The sequence below is a fragment of the Peromyscus leucopus genome, chromosome 10 (genome assembly GCF_004664715.2).
Source record: "Peromyscus leucopus breed LL Stock chromosome 10, UCI_PerLeu_2.1, whole genome shotgun sequence".
Taxonomy (NCBI): Eukaryota; Metazoa; Chordata; class Mammalia; order Rodentia; family Cricetidae; genus Peromyscus; species Peromyscus leucopus.
Genome location: NC_051071.1, coordinates 86148370 through 86169272, shown reverse-complemented (window position 1 = coordinate 86169272; position 20903 = coordinate 86148370). Strand labels below are relative to the sequence as shown.

Here is a 20903-nt window from a genome sequence, read left to right as displayed (position 1 = left end):
GCAGTTGGTCATTAGAAGCAGCTAATCAGTTCTTTACAGTGTAAACAGCCAGCACCATCAAAACAAAGCTTGGTATGTTTTCCTCAGCAGCAGCACCATTAACATACCCCGGTGCTACGGTCATTCCTGGTGCACACCAGTCACCTTGAAGGCATTTAGGAATGAATGAAGTAAGAGCTTAATTTGTCTGCTTGCCCTCATGACTTGTTTGGCTTCCCATACACAACACCTAAATCTCTCAGAAGGGCGTCTACTCAGCTCTCCAGTCTCATCCCCAGCAGTCATCCACAGGTCAAGCCGGATCCTGTGAGGGCGGTAACACCTTCTCAGCAGCCCCTGCCTTGACCATGGCGTATCCACCTTGAACTCCACCTTGCTTTCTCTGTGTAATCTTCAAGCTTAGGCATCATCTCTCTGTAAGCCCTTTGCTAGCCCTCTTTTAGACCGGATGACATGTTTCTCCACCCTTGTGCTCAGAACATGGCCTGTCACAAGACTTACCGCTATGTAGTCCTCTGACTGACTGAGTGCTTCTGCTGTTACACTAAGTTCCTTCAAGTCAGGGAGCTAGTCAGATATAAATACGTGGAAGTGGTATGTGCGTTTCTGCCATACCTAATCCTCTGCATGGTACTGGACACACAGATGTCTGTGTAATAAGGCACACTTGCTCTCTGCTGAACGGGCACACTGAGGGACTATTTTGCAAACAGTAAAAGATTAGTCTGAATCATTTCATGAACTAGAAGTTGCTTAAAGGAACTGAAATTGCTGTTCCAAGTCTCGGGTTACCTTTTTGTTATTATATGCTCAAATTACTTCAATGGTATATAAATACTGAGAAACCAAGGCCTTAGGAAGGCGTCGATCACTTACCAGAAGCATCAGCATGAAGGACCCCATATAGATGATCAGGAAAAAGAGGGAGATCATGGTGAGGGTGAGGATCCCCCGGACCCACCAGTTCTTCCACCTACAAAGAGGTTTATAGAGTCAGTGTTCAATGATGTGATTTTAGAGCTTTGGGACGTGTGGTTTCAGTACCTAACTCGCAGATTTGGGCCTTTCTCCTAACTGTTCTTTAAGGATATCTTATTTCATTTTATATAATAACAGCAACAGTTGAAATTTTACATTATGGGGGTTGGGGATTTAGCTCAGGAGTAGAGCACTTGCCTAGCAAGCACAAGGCCCTGGGTTCGATCCTCAGCTCCAGGAAAAAAAAAAAACAAAAAACAAATTTTACATTATGTTAAGTGAAGAAAGAAGGTGATTGTTGCTACCGATGAGTGGGGATAAGTCACAAGGATGGGGAGTTAGGTGGTCAGCCCTGATGTGGGGACAGGACATCCCAATGGGGATTTTGTGAGGTGGAGGAGCCTAAAGTGAGTCCTGGAAAGGAAGATCCTTTGGTGGTACTGACAGCAGAGCTCCCACCGGGAAACTCAGGGTTTGTTTCTTAGAGCAGAGCATCCTGGCAGCAACAAAGGGCTAGCTCCTGCCTCAATGAGGACCCATCTCCCTGACACCTCTGCTTTAAGGACGAGCACCCCTCCCCTCGCATGCTATTCCCTAAAAGAATATCCTTTGGAGGGAGGGGTCCTTGTACTATTTGATCATGCCATGAGGTACGCTGGCAGACACTATACAAAAAGCTACGGATAATTCTAATCCATGGACTGTCATTTGTAGGTCATGTTAGAATCCCTGAGACTGGGTTCAGTGTCACACACCGGTCATCCCAGCTACTTGGGATGTAATGATGAGAAGACCACTTGAACCCAGGAGTCTGAGGCCAGCCTGTGCAGCACAAGACCCTGCCTCACAAACAGATTCTGAAGGCACCTGTATATGGATCATTCCAGGTCCAAACTCGCCGCTGTTTTTCTTTATGATTGTAGTGATTTTTACCACATAGGCTTTAGGCTCCACAAAGTGGGAGGATCCCATGGATTCGAACGTCTTCTCCTATGTCCCCTGAGTCAATACAACCTCCATCAGTTTCACCAGCAATCTTCCTAAAAACCAAGGTCCTCAGCTCCATGTGCTGGATGTGTATTGTGCGAATTCAAAGAGCATTTGAATACTGAACTGAAGGAATGATTTGTGGAAGTTGTACATTGTTCTCTGCACGCGGACTCCTCCTTTGTTACACTGTCTGCTGAGGGCGTGGCAACAAAATACAAATGCATCTTGTATAGAGCATTTGCTCAGCAAATATTGGATGAGATACTGAGCCAACCAACAGGTTAATAAAAATATAAGACATTAAGTTAAAAAAGATTCTCAGGCAGGACCAGCAAGATGGTTCTGCAGGTAAAGGGGCTTGCTGTGCAGGCCTGGTGAAGGCGAAAAGCAGGAACAGACTCTAGAAAGTTGTACTCTGACCTCTGACCTCCACACAACAGTGCTGTGGCTCATGTGTACATGTGCACATACATAATACATTTTAAAATAATTTTTAAAAGATTTTTATTAGTTGTCACAGCAAACAAAATCCCCGACAAAAAGCAAATGGGGGTGGGGGGGACCCAGCATGACAAGAAGGCGTGGGGACCTGAACAGCCATGTCACAGGTGATAAGCAGAAAGCAGGATGCCAATGCTTTGCAGGTGTCTTTCTTTTCCCTTTCCACTCAGTCCAAAAGTCCAGCCCAAGGACCATGCTGCCCATGCGCAGGGTGGAGCTCCCTGCTCCGGCAAGGCTCCTGTAACCTCGTTACAGCCACACTCCAAGTGTCTAATGAATGCTCTGGGGGTTTGTGAATCTAACCAAACTGACAATTAAAGTTAACCAGCACATAGGACTTTTATTAGTTCCAATAATAACATTTAATTTATATTGCAAAAGATTTTGATTCAATTTAGTCTAGTTCATGCGTTTTATTCTAGGCACAGGTCCTCTCCCTTTTTACAACAGAAGTGTTAGCTGATTTCAGCTACTTATAAAATACTGGCTATATCGCTTGCTTTCAACCATTCTCCTACATTAGGTGACTGATTCATTTTTTTAGACACATAAAAAACCATGAAGCTGGGCGGTGGTGGCGCACGCCTTTAATCCCAGCACTCGGGAGGCAGAACCAGGCGGATCTCTGTGAGTTCAAGGCCAGCCTGGGCTACCAAGTAAGCTCCAGGAAAGGCGCAAAGCTACACAGAGAAACCCTGTCTCAAAAAACCAAAAAAAAAAAAAAAAAAAGAAAAACCAAACCATGAATCCTAAGTGTAGCATTTGTGTGCATGGGGGGTGTGTGGCACTGGGGCTCACATGCAGAAGACCCATGCACCGCATACTAGACAAGGCACAGCCTCACCCCCATCCTGCACAATTTAGACACTTCCTCAAATAATCCTTCACTGTCATTTCTGTACTCAAGGATCCAAAACATCAACAGCATGAAAACCACAGCCTTTGCTAGCTTCCCAGGTTTCCCCTGAGGCACTCAAACTGGGTTTACCCTACCATAGTTCCCTCTACTGTTTAGTAAAATATGTAGAATCACGATTTCTCTCATCAGACTTTGAACTTCAGGCCTGAACTAAAAGTCAGCGTACAGTCAGAAAATGCAACTGAAAGGTTCTGTTTAGTTTTAAAGACGTTACTCTGCAGATTAATGAGTGGATTAAGGAACTGGGCTAAGTCATAAAGCCAGGCAGAGGCAAACCAAGGGCCTTAACTCAGCCAACGGCAATAATCCTGTCCTGTCTGCATGAAACCCGGAATCATAACTAGCCTTCCCCTAGAGAAGTATCAGAAGCCAGTCCTGGATGGGAGCCGCCACCATTCAGATGTTAGCCATGTCTGGTCTGAGCTGCCGAGAACCAGAATTATCAGGAAAACATCCACTCTCTTCTCATCATCTTATAATTACAGTCACCACAGCCTGGGCCCTGAAGGAACACACTCTACTCTGTTTAGCCACTTTTAAAAAAGAGAAAAGTTTTGTTGGTATCCAAATTAATGAGTATCACTGTGATACACTGCTGTTTATGCATTATACTTAATTTTTAATCCATCTCCCCCCCCCCGTGCCCTCCCCTTCCTCCCCACGCACACATTCCCACTCCATTCCCATCATATGTGCCCCCCTCCTCCTCTTGTTCCCCTACTCACACCCACACCTGCCCCTCTTCTTTCATGGTCTCTGTGTGTACACACACATCCAGAGACACACACGCACACAAGACCACACTCACACACACACCTGCCCCTCTTCTTTCATGCTCTGTGTGTACACACACATCCAGGGACATACATATACACAAGACCACACTCACACACACGCCTGCCCCTCTTCTTTCATGGTCTGTGTGTACACACACATCCAGAGACACACACGCACACAGGCCCACTCTCGCACACACAAATTTAAAGCTAGCTTCCACATTTTCTGAGTCTGGCTAGTTTTACATAATGCAACAATCTCTGGTTTCATCCATTTTCCCACAAATATTACAACTGTATTCTTTGCAGCTAAACAGAATTCTCGGGTTATGTGCACCACATCTTCCCGATCCGTTTATCTGTTGATGACATCGTAGCTACTGTGGACAGAGAGCAAGATCATCCATATGGACACATCTCTGCATGGTGCTGACTTAAGAAAGAGTCCTGCTAGCACACACCCAGGGTGGTACAGCTAGGTCACATGGTAGTTCTTTTTTTTTTAAGATATTTATTATATTTTTATTATGTGTGTCTGTGTGGGGGTCCGTGCAGGCATGAGTGCAGGTGTCCATGGAGTACAGGAGGGGGACTGGATCCCCTAGAGCTGGATCACAGGTGGTTGCGAGCTGACATGCGTGCTGAGAAACAAACTCAAGACCTCTGTAAGAGCAGTAAGTGTTCTCAACCACCGATCCATCACTCTAGCCTCTTTAAAAAATTTGTTACATTGTATTTATTTTGTGGATTTATTTTTGTGCATAGTGAGAGATCATGGGTCTTGCTTAAGAAAAAGAACACCTCACTTCAAGGACAAGGTTGGAAGGATGCATATTCAGGAAGGGGGCATTCAGGTCAGTTCTAGCTCAGGGCCCTCTCAGTCCCCGTTCTGCATGGTGTCTAGAGCAACAGGGACTTACCTTCACCTCTGCGGGCAGTCAAGTCCAGCAGCAATAGGCTGTATGCTCTGGGAGTGGCTTGGACAGCCCTGGCCAACCTTTCAAAGGAGGAATGCTCATGCCTGCTACTAGGGTGTTTGTCAGCTGGTCTTTGTCTCTCGGAGCCATCAGTCCAGATGAGGAAAGTAGCTACATACGTAGATTTATACGTGGATTTAAATGTATACCAGGGTTTTTTAGTAAACAGTTAATGGTATGACTCCTTGTGGCTTTTCCACAGATATCTTGTCGTTATTTTACCCACCTCGCTCCCCATCCTAACCCCTCTTCCCTGTCCGATCATTTCTATCCTGCTATTCTTCCCTCTTGCATGGTAAGTGCTTAACCACTGAGCCATCTTTCTTGCCCCACTGTGGAAAGCTCTATTGAGAATCTCTGTGTCTACAGTCCTCAAGAAAATGTGGCCCCCAGTTTTCTTTGTTCTTAGCTCATTTGGATATGAATATAATCACAGAATGATTTTGTTCAAGTTCCTTTCATGGAGCAGTTAGAGGATATTAGAAGTTAGTTCTTTAAAAGTTTGGTAGAATTTGGTGGTGAATGCACTCACTCCTGGGCTCTTCTATGTTAGCAGACTTTTTGTTTGTTTGTTTTGTTTTTTTCAAGATAGGGTTTCTCCATGTAGTTTAGTGCCTGTCCTGGATCTCGCTCTGTAGACCAGGCTGGCCTTGAAATCACTGAGATCAGTCTGCCTCTGCCTCCCCAGTGCTGGGATTAAAGATGTGTGCCACCACCGCCCAGCTGTTAGGAGACTTTTAATGACTATTTTCATCTAATAGCTTGTTGGTCTGTTGTGTCTAAGAATGTATCGACTTCTTTGGATTTTCCAGCTTTCTGAAGCACAAGTTTTGAAAGTATTCCCTGATCACCCTCTTGATTCCACTGGAATCTGATGAATCTCCCATTTTTACCTCTGGTTTTATTATTTTGTGTTCTCTCTCTCTCTCTCTCTCTCTCTCTCTCTCTCTCTCTCTCGGTTAATTTGGCTAGGGGTCTATCGACATTTACCAGTTCTTATAAAGATCCAATTCCAGCTCTAACTCTACACCTCTCTTTAATCTCCGCTGTATTAACTTCTGCCTTGGTCGTCTTCTTCCTGTGTGTTGCTTTGGTTTGGCTCACTCCTGTGTTTCTTGACGTGTATAGAATAAGGTTTTGTGTTGGAGCTCCATCTCAAAGAGACGGGGCTTTATTTTTCAATATAAGCACTTATATTATAAGCTTTCCTCTTATAAGTTCCTCAGCTATATCCCAAAACTTCCAGGAAGTTCTACTTTCATTTGATTGTAGGAATTTTTAAATTTCCTCTGTTTTTTTTTTTTTTCAGTGAGTCACTGGTCATTTATGGGTGTACTGTTCAGTTTCACAGTCATACCTGCAGTTTATATAAAATTCTTTTGCTATTGATTCCTAGTTTTTTTTTCCCACTATGATCTGCTCAAACACATAACAAAATTATCTTTGGCTGACTTGTGTACAATGTTACTTTTTAAAGTTTGTGTATTTTCAGAGCAAGGGGACCAGACAAGAATGAAAACAGGTGGCCCAGGTGATCCAGCATCTCAAAACGCCCCTGTTACAATCTCCTCAAAATTCTGCATCCAGAACAGCTTCAAGGATGCTGACTGAGATGATCCAGCCTCACAGAAATACTCCAGTCAGGACTTAACTATAATCCTAAATTTTCTCAGGGTCCCCCAAAGATAACAGCACCCACAAACAACAGGAAGCAGTCTAGAGAACTATGCCCACATTCCCAAAAGATGGGTTATAGTTATTTAATATCATTTAAGGGGGATTGGTTACAAGTTGTTATAATTGTCAGGAAAAAAAGCTAAACAAAGGAGATTAGATTCAGGGATCTCATTCTAAAAAGAGAAGGGGGATATAGAAATGATAAGATAAAAGGGTAGATTATTGAATCTACTTTAATTCAAAAACAACTACTAATATTAAATATTTCACATTGATATGGATTTGGGCTTATTGATACAAATTTAAAGTTAATTTTGTTATACTAGATGTATATTTCTACGCTTGTTTAAGGCACTGTGTTTTTGCAGATCATTTAAAAATATAATGTATATAAAAATACAGATTAGCCGGGCGGTGGTGGCGCACGCCTTTAATCCCAGCACTCGGGAGGCAGAGGCAGGCGGATCTCTGTGAGTTCGAGGCCAGCCTGGGCTACCAAGTGAGTCCCAGGAAAGGCGCAAAGCTACACAGAGAAACCCTGTCTCGAAAAACCAAAAAAAAAAAAAAAAAAATACAGATTAATAGTCATCTATAACAGTTAAACTTACAGTCATGCTAGGTATGTTTTCAAGGTTATACACAGATATATTTAGATAGAGAGATGGTCTCAAACACTTCAAAGACCTATAGAATATGGCATTTAATATGCTTATTAACCTAAAGCTTTTCATAACAGTGAGACATGTCTATTCCTGGCAGCACCAATCTACTTCAGAGAAGATGGTGGGCAATGAAGAAACTCTGCATGGAGTTTGTTTTCTTTATAACAAAAGCTAGCCATGTGGGCAAAGAAACTGCCCTTGCCCCAATTATTGACAATATACTGTCCAAACTGGACCAGCAGGATGCAAGAAAGGTGACTGCCAAACTCTGCCAAGACAAGGTAGGACAGTCCTTCAAAATTCCCTGCTTCTCAGAAAGGTCTGTCAGATACTCTAGGCCTGTAGGCCAAAGTAGATGCCCCAATGCTACAGAAGAACCTAGGGTGACTGTCCAGGTGGCCTGGTGTTCCTGTAATTAGGTAACATTTGATCCTTCTGGGGTCTTTGATGGAGTTAGGATAAATTTGATATAAAATATTAGACTCACAGAGATAAGATAGATAATAAAATATTTTCTCTAATTTTGTCAAATACAAATGGACTAGATATTATAACTATAATTCATACTTAACTGGGTTTTTTTGTACATAATCTTACTATATTAAAGTTAAAACCTTCCATTTTAATTAGACAAAGAGGGGGAAATGCTATGGAATAATCCTTTTGTACATTGTGAAGATTTGTCACTCAGATTGGTTTAATAAAAAGCTGACTGGCCAGTAGCCAGGCAGGAATTATAGGCAAGACAACCAGACTAGGAGAATGATTGGAACAAGGGTGGAATTAGAGAGACGCCAGCCAGCCACTGGGAAAGCAGGATGTGTAGAAAATGAGGTAACAAGCCATGAGCCATGTGGCAAAGCATAGATAAGAAATATGGATTAACTTAAATGTAAGGGTTAGCTAGGAACAAGCCTGAGCATTTACAATTTACATTGTCTCCAAGTCAATTATTTGGGAAGCAGCTAACAGTTATTTGGGAACAGGTGGTCAGGACAGGAAAACTCTGCCTACTCTTCTTATTTACTGAATCTTAACAATTTTGCTGCCTATTTTTTCTGGCTAGCTGGGTTGTTTGTTCTTTTCTTTCCCCCTTACTAACAGGAGGGGGTCTTCTGGTGTACCGTGTTGGACATAATGAATTTCCTTTGTTCAGTTCTTCCTTTTACATCTGCACAGGGTTTCTTCGAGTCTCTTCTGCAGAGCTGGCTCAGGGGTCATGAACTGCCTTTGTCTTGAACTGTTCTTGTTTCTCCATCAGTTAAAGATGCCTTTGCTGGAAACAGCAATCTTGGTTGGCAGTTATTGACTTTTGGGTTTTGAAATATATCCTTTCATGCTTTTCTGGCTTTTAGGTGGCTGGTGAGATATAATACTTTTTATAAGTTTAACTTTACTGAATTGTTTTTTTTTTTTACAATTTTTAATATTTGAAAAATAAATATTTTTGATATTTCAACTATAAAATGAAGATTCTTCTCTTCATGTCTATTTAGGGGTACCCATTCCTCCAGATTTGGGGTTTTCTGTCAAAATTTTATTGAATATTTTTTCTCTCCTGTGGTTGATCTAGGTTCCTTCTTCCTTCACATGTATTCTTAGGTCTGATCTCTGTGTGTAACCCAGAGGTCTCGGACATTGTGACTGTGGTATTTATTTTCTTTTTTTACTGGTGTCTGAGTGTGGAATTTCCTTAACCTTGCCCTCTATCCCTGACATTTTTTCTTCTGTTTGGCTGAGTCCATTGGTAATGCTTTCCACTGTGTTTTTATTGGCTTCATTGAGGTTTTCATTCTAAAACCTCTTCTTTTCCCACCCTAAAGACCTCACTTCCTGCTGACTCACCCCTCAGTTGCTTTCTTTTCCACGTCCCGGACGGACTCGTCTGTTTGTGGCTCCCAAGGTCACCGATCATTTCTACAGGTCAGGTTTGGGAATCTCCGCCTGGCACATTAGCTACACCAGAATCTTCGGGTTCCGGAGCCGAGGAGAAGCCACGGTACCATTTCTTTTGTTCCCGTGTCACAACACGCACACCTGTTGGTTTGGACATCCTCTGGCTGCGCAGCCTATTCACGTGGGCTCACTCACCAGCATCCCGCAGCGAGGACAAAACCCATGTGGCCCGTGAGTCTCCTGCTTCCCTCCCACCAGCCGTGTGCATAGCCGTGTGCACCTGCCCGCCTCTTCTGCCTCATCCATCTTTTTCTTTATACACCCCAGGGATCCTACCTATCACACTCCATGAACTTCCAAAACCCTTCCTCTGTAAAACTCAGTGTTTTTATCCTCCTCCTCCTCCTCTCTCCTTCCCCGGAAGCAGTGGGAGCACCCAGTCTCACCCAGAACCATGTTTCATTGCATACTAATTCTTCTCCCAATAAGATAAAAAATTCACTTAATCTCCAGATTTTCCCAAACTACAGTTAGAAGGTAATCCCCTATCAATCCGTACTGTATGTATCAGTGTGTCTTTGGTCCTCTTTCTGCTGCTGTAACCGAACACCTGAAGTTGGGTAATTCACGAGGGACAGAGATTGACTTCTTACGGTCCTAGAGACTGGGAGTCCAGGATCAGGGTGTGGCATCTGGGGATGCTGCCACTTCAGCCTACAGTAGCGACCAAGGGCAAGCCACCAAGAAAAGTCCTTTGAGAACAAGACTTCTTTTACGATAACTACCCCCACCCCATGTCAATGGCACCCATCTACTCACGGGGGCTCTTATGAGGCCACACCTCTCAGCCCTGGTGTACGAGGGGTTGAGTTTCCACACATGAAGTGTGGGCAACACTTGAAACCACATCCTCCTGCAAACAAAAACTGCCTTTCAGAGTTGAAATACTCAGTTAAAAAACATAGCACGATATGGAGGGCAGGAAATCACTGCTGCTAAACTGGAGTGGATGGTCTATATTGGCTTTCTTAGTAATCATCTACATCAGTGGCAGAAGACCACACCTGGCTCACCTGATGTCCTGATTCAATCCCTAATACAGCCAGGGAAAAAGAAGCGATCCTTTTAAGTGGTTACATGCTGATCAAATCACAGTCAGGCTGTTAATATAACCAGTAAGTCGGTTTTGTTTCAAAAGTTAATGACATGTTTTAATTATTTTCCTAGAGGCACAAGCATCATGAGTCATCAAGAACTTGCGTGGCCACGCAGTTTACTTAAACCAAGGATACGGACCTAGAGGCGGGCCTGCAGAGCAAGCAGGATCTGTCATCTGAAGGAGAGCAGGAGTTTGGAGAAAGCCCTTCTACCAGCCTGGAGCAGAGGTGGACAGGAAGTGTGTGGGTTCTCAGAGAAAGGCGATGGCAATACAAAGTTCAAGAGTGCCAGTAGGCTTCCCTGGATCTTTCCAGGGTTTCTGTTGCATTAGCAACACCCTGGACCGGATCACTCTGTTATGAGAGCCTCCCTACTGAACTGTCCAGGTCTGTTCTCACCACCAGCTGTCAGCTACTGTGCTGACACGGAACACTGCCACATGTCCCCAGAAGAGACTCACTGAGAGCTAAAACTACCTGGCTGATGAGCAGACCCTTCAGAGCACACTCACCCACCTGGCTAATGGACACACACCCCTCGGACCACATTCACCTACCTGGCTAAGAATCACACCCCTCAGAGCACACTCACCTACCTGGCTAATGATCACACCCCTCAGAGCACACTCACCTACCTGGCTAATGGACACACCCCTCAGAGCACACTCACCTACCTGGCTAATGGACACACCCCTCGGACCACATTCACCCACCTGGCTAATGGACACACCCCTCAGAGCACACTCACCCACCTGGCTAATGATCACACCCCTCAGAGCACACTCACCTACCTGGCTAAGGATCACACCCCTTGGAGCACACTCACCTACCTGGCTAATGGACACACCCCTGGGGCACACCTGGATGTCGAAATGGCTGAGCCAAGTGCAGTGAAGGAAACTTTTCAGGCCTCTCCCAGTTTCAAAAGCATATATCTTTTGAGGCATCACAGAGCAAGGGGTCAGAAATGAGCCTGAACCAAGGCCAAGCAGTTCCACTCTTTAAGAAAATTATGGATTCACTTTAACAAAATCATATGTTTCTAGGAAAAAGCTAGCTACAAAAAAAAAAAAGTTTACTATACAGATGTTTTTCATTGTGAAAATTCAGAAACGAATTAATTGCCCCCCCAATGGGTAGAAGATATTTAAGGATAGGAGACATTGCTTCTAACTATCACTGCATGAAATGAGAATAGCAAGGTACAGGATATGATCCCGTTTCTGCAGCACACACATGCACACACACAATGCACAGAAGCGAGGGTCTAAGAATACACAGCACTCCAACAAACAGATGTGCTGGAAAGTCACGGCTTCCTCCCACAACTCAGAAACTTCCACACAGCGAGGGTTTTTAACCCTCCAGATCTACAAACTCCAGTCTCTACAACATGCTCTCATTTTGGTTTATTACACTAGAAGAAGACTCCAAAGTGTACGTTGTACAGGAGCATCCATGTACTTTTTACAGAGCAATCCCCTGAGATTAAACCCGCAGACCACCTACTGTTCCGGTTTTCAGAACAAAGTCTCTCATAAACGGTGTCATACAATCTATCTTTCTGATTTTGAGGACCATCCCCTCATGACACAGCACAGGTGAGAACAAGGCATGGGTTCACCATGCTATCACAATGCCTGGGCTCATATTATTTCTCTGCCCCTCAGGTTCCTCACGTACAAAACAGTTACAAGCATAACCATGGTGCAGGGCCACTGTGAGAATGTATTAGTATGTGTTGGAGGTGGTGCTTAGCACGCAGTGCATGCTCAATAAATCGCTGCTATTATTTCTGTTGGTGTAGATTAAAAAGTAATTACTGAGAAAGACACATGGGAATTCAGCATCATTATTACAAACCATTGAACTAACGCACACACACATATGCATTTATATATATCACATACATATGCACACGTATGCGCGCGCGCGTGCGCACACACACACACACACACACACACACACACACACACACATGGTGTGACACAGATCTGATGAGATTTTTAAAGCAAAGATATATCTGTGAACTAGGTCACAGAAACGATTGGGAACAAGGACTATTAAAATCACAATCATGCTCTCAATAAGATAGCATATCTTTGTTCCATCAGATTAAACTAAACCAAACAGGAAAACATTGCTTTGAAATAATTGATCCTACTATGGTTATGGTACTGTGACAGATTTTTCCATTTTCAACCACAGCTCCAGGTTTACCTCCCAAAGTCTTTATTTTCTCAAAGACTAGATGACTGCTGCCTGGGGAGGCCTCCGATGCACGTCAAAGGGCAAAGCTTTCCACTGCTTTCACCTGCTCCTTTCACTGCTCCTTTTTGTCTCTCAAAGGCAGGCCACAGCAACCAGACTTTTTCTTCTCTTAGGTAGGTCACAGAAACTAAAAGTATACTCTAATTTTCCTTCAGCTTCCTGTCTTAGGGCTGGCTGTAAGGAAATACTCTACTCCATCTTGCCTGGAAGGGAACCAGTAGACCCCCATTTGAGGAAAGCCCTAGCGTATCCCGGGAGAGAGGAGCATTGTCCGCATCCCAGGAGGGAGGAGCACTGTCCGCATCCCAGGAGGGGGGAGCACTGTCCACATCCCAGGAGGGAGGAGCACTGTCCACATCCCAGGAGGGGGGAGCACTGTCCGCATCCCAGGAGGGAGGAGCACTGTCCACATCCCAGGAGGGAGGAGCACTGTCCACATCCCAGGAGGGAGGAGCACTGTCCACATCCCAGGAGGGAGGAGCACTGTCCGCATCCCAGGAGGGGGGAGCACTGTCCGCATCCCAGGAGGGAGGAGCACTGTCCACATCCCAGGAGGAAGGAGCGCTGTGTGAATCCCAGGAGGGGGGAGCACTGTCCACATCCCAGGAGGAAGGAGCACTGTGTGAATCCCAGGAGGGGGGAGTACTGTCCACATCTCAGGAGGGGGGAGTACTGTCCACATCCCAGGAGGAAGGAGCACTGTCTACATCTCAGGAGGGGGGAGCACTGTCCACATCCCATGAGGGAGGAGCACTGTCCACATCTCAGGAGGGGGGAGCACTGTCCACATCTCAGGAGGAAGGAGCACTGTCTACATCTCAGGAGGGGGGAGCACTGTCCACATCTCAGGAGGGGGGAGCACTGTCCACATCCCATGAGGGAGGAGCACTGTCCACATCTCAGGAGGGGGGAGCACTGTCCACATCCCATGAAGGAGGAGCACTGTCTACATCCCAGGAGGGAGGAGCACTGTCCACATCTCAGGAGGGGGGAGCACTGTCCACATCTCAGGAGGGGGGAGCACTGTCCACATCCCATGAGGGAGGAGCACTGTCTGCATCCCATGAGGGAGGAGCACTGTCTGCATCCCATGAAGGAGGAGCACTGTCTACATCCCAGGAAGGAGGAGCACTGTCCACATCTCAGGAGGGGGGAGCACTGTCCGCATCCCAGGAGGGAGGTGACGACAACTCACAGGGACAGACTCTAACAGCGGGACACGCAGACCTCACCCTCTGTACATCTTCAACTACTCTGTCAGAAGTCCAGTAAGACACTTTACAATAAACCAGCAGTGCGAGCACCTCCTCAGGGTCTGTGGGCTGCTCTGAACTGATCCCAACGAGAGGGTTGACGGGAACTCATCCATGTCTGGTTACTACGTGTCTAGAGTTCCGAAGGCCGCGATCTGTGATCGTGTCTGCAATGGGAGCCCACTGTGCCTCAGCCCATTGGCACCTCTGCTGTCTCCAGGCAGACAGTGTCAAAGCAGACACCCAGTGGGTGATCGCTATGTAACCGCTTACCTGATGGTGAGGAGAGCACACACACGCACACGCGCACACACACACACACACACACACACACACGGCTCACAGGACTGATCCATGTTGTGAGGGTAGGTTAGGAGAGACTGAGTTGAATATGAGTCTCCCTTTATAGCCTCAGAATGGGTATCTCCTAATGCAAACAAGCAAAGTCGGACCGCCTTGACTCCATGACTAGACCAGGGCTGTTAGAATGGTGGGCTGTGACCTGTCAGGGAGAAACGCCCATCATTTCTTGTTGAGTACCAAAGAACAGCATCAAGCAGAAAGGAATCAGAGGCTCTCATACAAAATAACAGCATGCAAACCTTCAGAGCATGTTTGTGTCTATGCCCCTCGGCTGTGGTGTGGTGAAAAGGTGTCGGTGAAGACTGTCAGTCGGCAACACTTCCCACGGTAACCTGGAGGAAACCGAACATTTCCTTCACCTTCATAAACGTTATCATCTAAACTACCGAGGCATAGAGTGCAGGGGAAGATAGAATTCGCTGAAATCCCATGGTCATAAACACTTTAAAATAGCACAACTACAAAATGGTAAAGTGTTGTGGAGTTAGTTTTAGGCAGTAATTTTAGACTCGGTTAAAGAAAGAAATTCTGGAGGCTGGGAGATGGCTCAGGCAACAAGCCCCTGCTGAGCGAGCACAAGGGTCTCATTTGGATCCCAGCACCCACGTTAAAGCCAAGCCCAGTGGCACTCTGTAGAGTGGGGGCGGCACGGGGCGGGGCAGGGCAGGGGGGGAGGGGAGAGGGGGAAGGGGGGAGGGAGCCATCAATGAGCCCCAGGCTCTGTGAGAGATCCTATCTCAAAAAATAACTGGAGAACAGATCAATTTAGACACCTGATGCTGATCTCTGGCCTGTGCATGCATACACACACACACACACACACACACACACACACACACACAGGAACATATACATGCACCATATGCACACACATATATACATTCCCCACACACACACACAACAACAACAACAGTCATCAAAGAAAATGATAACAATTACTTCTTTTTTCCTGGCATTTGAAGAACACACAATATGTGATTTTCATTATGAGGGACTCGACACCACAAAGTCTAGGAGCCTGGGCTGTTTCTGCAACCTCCACCAGCCAGCCTGTCAGACTTGGTTCTCTCACTGCACATGGTCGAAGAGTGAAATAAAGATTGCCTGCAGATTGGCCTTCTTCTCCCGGGGCCCCAAACCCACAAAAAGCCAAACATGATGTGTGGACGCGCCACGGTAACCTGGAAGCACGTGCCTGTGCTGGGCAGCAAGAGGGACTTGTCCTCACCCATCATACCTTGAAGAGAGTCCAGACAGGGCTTTCTTGAGGATCTCGGGGGTCCTGTCTGAGGCCGGTGGGATCTCGGGAACATCAGAATCTCCCCTGGCATCGAGATCTCCATACCTGTCATCAATATCTGTTTCCTAAAATTAAAAAGAAGAACTGTTTACAAAGTATTCGTATATATGTTTATTTTGAGATGGGGCCTCGGAGAGGGCCCCAGGGCTGGCCTGGAGTTCACTGTGTCGCCCCTGTGGTCCTCAAACTCTGACTTTCCTGCCTTGGCTTACCAATGTTGGGATTTAGGTGTGTGTTAGCGCTCCTGGGGCAAAGTGTGTTTTTAAACAGCACGTGCTTGTCACTGCATTCTCTCGTTGTTTGGTGTGCCAAAGCTTAGTTACCTAATCTAAGACAAAGACACTACTATCAGCCTACACTGAGTGCCCAAGCACTGCCATGGTTTCTTGCTAAGGAAGCTTTATTGTCTTTGGTAAAATTCCAAAATAAAGGATTACCTTAAACAAAAGACATAAGAACAGCTCAGATGATTTCTTCTTAAGTCAGATGCTTACTGACAGGACCAAATATTTACTGTTTGCTTCTCGACTGGGAGAACAGGGCTGCTTCTGTAGATTCTAATCAGCACTTCAGTCTGCTTGTATTTAACTAAGATCCCAGCGTCGACAGGAAGAAGGCTCTCTTGCTTGGGTGTGGCAATATGGATTTTAACATCCATCATTTTTATTAGCTCCCAGTAAAGCAGGTCAAATGGACGCTGTATTTTTCCAGCAGATGAACGTGATCAAAAGTGTTATTTTAGTTATCAGACTTAAGTCATTTGATATGGAAGAGGGCACATACACAAGCACTGTGTTTGTGCGGTGGGCCCTGGGGGCTCTGGGTCTCTGTGACAAAGGCCACCCTAGAACTTTCAGGACAGGGCAGCCAAGGCATTTGTAAGAACAGACACGGCATCTGCTGTTCCATTTTGACATATCCTTCCCTCCTCTACACCCCTTCCTCCTAGCCCTGCATGCTCCTGCAACCAACAACCTTCTTGATTTCCAGATGTGAGAAGGAGAGGGAGCTGAGTTCAGGGGAAAGGCACATTCCCAGCGGACAAGGACGGGCATGGGGCAGAGGGTTTGGAAACAACCCAAACTCAGCCTTGGCCAGCTCCAAAGCTTCAGCAAATTTTATCGCCATTTTAACTGCACCAACATCCAAAGAGGAAGCAGTGAGCAGGACGCCGAGGATACAGTAGAGTCCAACAAGCAGCAGGCTATCAGGGTTAAATCAAGTCTTCCAGTCCCTCAGGCGGCTTTCCATAGGAAACGTTAGCATTTAGGCAGAATGTTCAGACTTCATACAGTGAGAATCAAACTTCAGACTACTACACACAGCTTTGTTATAAAATTACATGTGTCACTATCCAAAAATGACAAGTGAGACAGATGTGATCCCCAAACAGCTTCAACAGAGAAGTGCCGACTGGTCACAAGCAGACTGACATCGACTCAAGAGCCTCCGGCCACAGGTGGCCAGGGGGCCAGGTCACCCGACTCGGCGGCGGGCTGTGGGGCAAAGCACTGGTTTTTCCTGACACTTTTCTGACCCCAGTGACCCGGAGAGGTTGGGGGAAGAAATGCGGACGGGGACAAAGGAAGTGACTCCCCAAGGAACCACAAAGGCGCAAAAAGAGCACAAGAGCAGGGGTCAGGAGCTTCCAGGAGCCATCCTACCTCGACCCAAATGATCAGTGTAACACAGGCCAACCCCTGAGCCCAAGGGAATGAAGGCTTCAGTTTCTACTTGCAAATAAAACCATTGGGTTGGAATTCAGGTCATTTTCTTCAAATCAGTGACATTTTTGCAAACCGCATCCAAGTACAGTTGACAGTGACAGAATTGTGCTCAGACTTCACCTCCTGTGCTGGCTAGTTTTAACTGTCACTTGAGGCAACCTGGAGTAACCCGGGAAGACAATGCAAAAGAGGAATTATCTAGATCAGACTGGCCTGTGGTATGTCAGTGGGGGCCTATCTCGACTGCTGGTTGGTATGGAGACCCCAGACCACTGCAGGCAATATCCATTCCCTGGGTAGGTCCTTGCGGTGGTCTGAACGAGAATGCCCCCCATAGGCTCATATGTATACATCCTTGGTCCCCGTTGGTGGAACTGTTTGGGAAGGATTGGAAGGTGTGGACTTGTTGGAGGAGGTGTGTCACTGGAGGTGGGCTTTGAGGTTGCACAAGCCCATGCCAGGCTCAGCCTCTCTCTCTTCTCTGCCTGCTGCCCGATGATCAGGATGTAAAGTTTTCAGCTACTGCTCCAGCGCCATGTCAGCCTGTCACCATGCTCCCCACCATTATGTTCATGAACTAACCCTCTGAAACTGGAAGCCAACCCCAATTAAGTGTTTCCTTTAAAAAGTTGCTTTGGTCATGGTTTTTCATCATGGCGATAGAACAGTAACTAAGGCAGCCCTGAACGGTCTACGAGTAAAGAAAGGGAGCCAGCCAGCAGGCAGACAGCAGGGGTGCACTTATTTCTCTCTGCTCTTGACTGTGGATGTGGTGTAGCTAGCAGTCCAGGACTCCGACCTCTGTGACTTCCCTGCAGTGACGGACTAGAGGATTCCAAACTAAAATAAACTTTCTCTTAGCAACATCGCTTGTTGTCAGAATATTTCTTTACAGCAACAAAAATGAAACTGGAGTACTGCTCTGTCCCACCTCCATGCTGCCATGCTCTGGAACACTGCCCTGCCCCCCCCTCCATGCTGCCATGCTCTGGAACATTTCCCTGCCCCCGCTCCATGCTGCCATGCTCTGGAACACTGCCCTCCCTCCATGCTGCCATGCTCTGGAACATTTCCCTGCCCTCCCTTCATGCCGCCATGCTCTAGAACATTGCCCGCCTTCCCTCCATGCTGCCATGCTCTAGAACACTGCTCTGTCCCCCTCCATGCTGCCATGCTCTGGAACACTGCCTTCCCTCCATGCTGCCATGCTCTAGAACACTGCCCTCCCTCCATGTTGCCATGCTCTGGAACACTGCCCTCCCCCCATGCTGCCATGCTCTGGAACATTGCCCGCCTTCCCTCCATGCTGCCATGCTCTAGAACATTTCCCTGCCCTCTCTCCATGCTGCCATGCTCTGGAACACTGCCCTCCCTCCATGCTGCCATGCTCTGGAACACTGGCCTGCCTCCCTCCATGCTGCCATGCTCTCAGTTACGTTTCTAAAGTTCTAGGTTTTATCTTTCTTCCTTTAGAGAAACACAATTTAAAATGTAAGATTTAATTTCATCCTAAATAAGGAATAAAAAGTAATTCCCAAACCCAGCATATTAGACCAACAGTACTCAAGCATCAGAACTGAATCCTGGCATGGATCCTCCGCTACAAAGACAGTGAACTTGAAAGGACACCAGGTGAATGGACAAAGGATCACCTCAGACGACCAAGCAGCCACCCAGCACTAAAGCGTGCTGTGGAGATTCAAACCGTTTTGAAAAGCAACGTGACAGCTGCTTTTTGCCAAGCCCATAGTTCAGAGATGGTTCTCAAATGTCTTTCCATCTTGGGCCCCTAATTCCAAAGCCTACACAGCTTTCCTCTCATCTCTCTGTACACCGGGGACCTGCACCCAGTCTGCAGGTCCACGTATGTCTCCATGACAACCACCAAGTATGCAACAGAAGCGACTGGCCTGCCTCCTCTGCCAAGCCTGCTGCCTCCTTCCCTGTTTGCTGCTTGGTGGAGAAGCCGCAGGCAAACCAGTGAACTGATGGGTCCAGTCGGGAACTCAGCATCTGGACGGCAAGGTGGCTTGCCAAGCAAGCCTGATGACCTGAGTTCAGCCCCCAGAACCAACAGTGGAAGGAGGGAACAGAGTGCTGAAAAGTTTGTCTTCTGTTCGCAACACACATGATAGGGCATGTGCACACACATGTGCAGGCACACACAAATAATAAAAGTAAACTACATAAAAAAAAAAATCTGAGCAGCCAGGCAGTGGTGGCGCACGCCTTTAATCCCAGCACTCAGGAGGCAGAAGCAGGCGGATCTCTGTGAGTTCAAGGCCAACTTGGTCTACAGAGTGAGATCCAGGACAGCCAAGGCTACAGAGAGAAACCCTGTCTGGAAAAACAAAACAAAACCGGGCATCAGTTTGGGGGGGGGCATTTTCTTTTGTCCACATATTCAGCACCAAGCCTATCTTTCGGCTTCCCTCCATCACCGTCAACCTTCCTGGGCATCCCCCTCTTCCCTGTGCCTCAGCCTCCTCTCGCCCCCTTGAACCTGCTGCACACACTGCAGCCAGGACAATTTACAAAGCCACGTGTCCAATCCTACTGCTCCCCGCCAAAACCACCAGGATGAAGCCAGATCATTTAGTGTGGCTTTGGCTGTTTCTACAAAGCGACCCTTATCCTGCAGGCCTCCTTCCTGGGCGCCACTTTTTACAGTGTCCTCCCTCTCTCCTGCATGTGGATGCTCATTCTCTGTACGAAGTGTGAAGTCACACCCTCTCCTGCCCGTTGTTTCTAAGCTCCCTGACCATTCCTCAGGCCCGGCTCCTGCAGGGCCATGGTCCGACCTCACCATCAAGACCACATCATTAGACTCTCATCTTCTCTGACTCCCAGCTCTAGGTTAGCTACTCTTGAACTGTGCTTCCAGAACTCTCTTTACTACAGTGACCTGTCTGCTAGCCTGTATTTGTTACTAGTACACCCTTTGTGGAGAGAAGATGTTGACTGACTACAGGCTACTACAGCTCCCGATTCCAAGGAGTTGGCGCTGAGCAAGGGCAGGCTGAAGGAACCGAGTCTGCTGGCTCTGCTGCAATTTCACACTAAAATAAATTCTCACCTGCTCTCGCTACAGGTGATCTTCGGTAAATCGCCCGGCTCGGGACCTATGTCAGGGGGAAGGAGGACTTCTGAGTAGGGGCACTACTCTCATCCAACTACAAAGCCCACATAAAAACTGTCTGAGAGCTGAGTGAATTTCCCTGATCACCTGCAAGTCTGGCTCCTACAGTGAAACTAATTCTAGAACATGGAGCAAGATGCTTCCAAGATATTGATTCATTTATGTGTACGATCACCAAAGGAAATAATCGTTTCCATTTCATAAGTGAGAAAATCTAGGCTGAGATGCTAAGCAAAGCAGTCATGTACCCAGCTCTCGGTATGCTCCCAAATCAATCTGTGCACTAACACTAAGCCTGGAGGCAGCCTAACAGGCAT

General features: G+C 46.6%; 1 protein-coding gene across 1 annotated transcript in view; it reads right to left on the bottom strand.

Moving 5' to 3' along the window:
- Cds1 (CDP-diacylglycerol synthase 1) overlaps positions 1-20903 on the bottom strand; it is a 66120-nt gene that overhangs the window by 33655 nt on the left and 11562 nt on the right. The window contains 2 exon segments of the mRNA XM_028867281.2: positions 877-973; positions 15658-15785. Of these exon segments, the coding sequence (XP_028723114.1) occupies positions 877-973; positions 15658-15785 (225 nt within the window).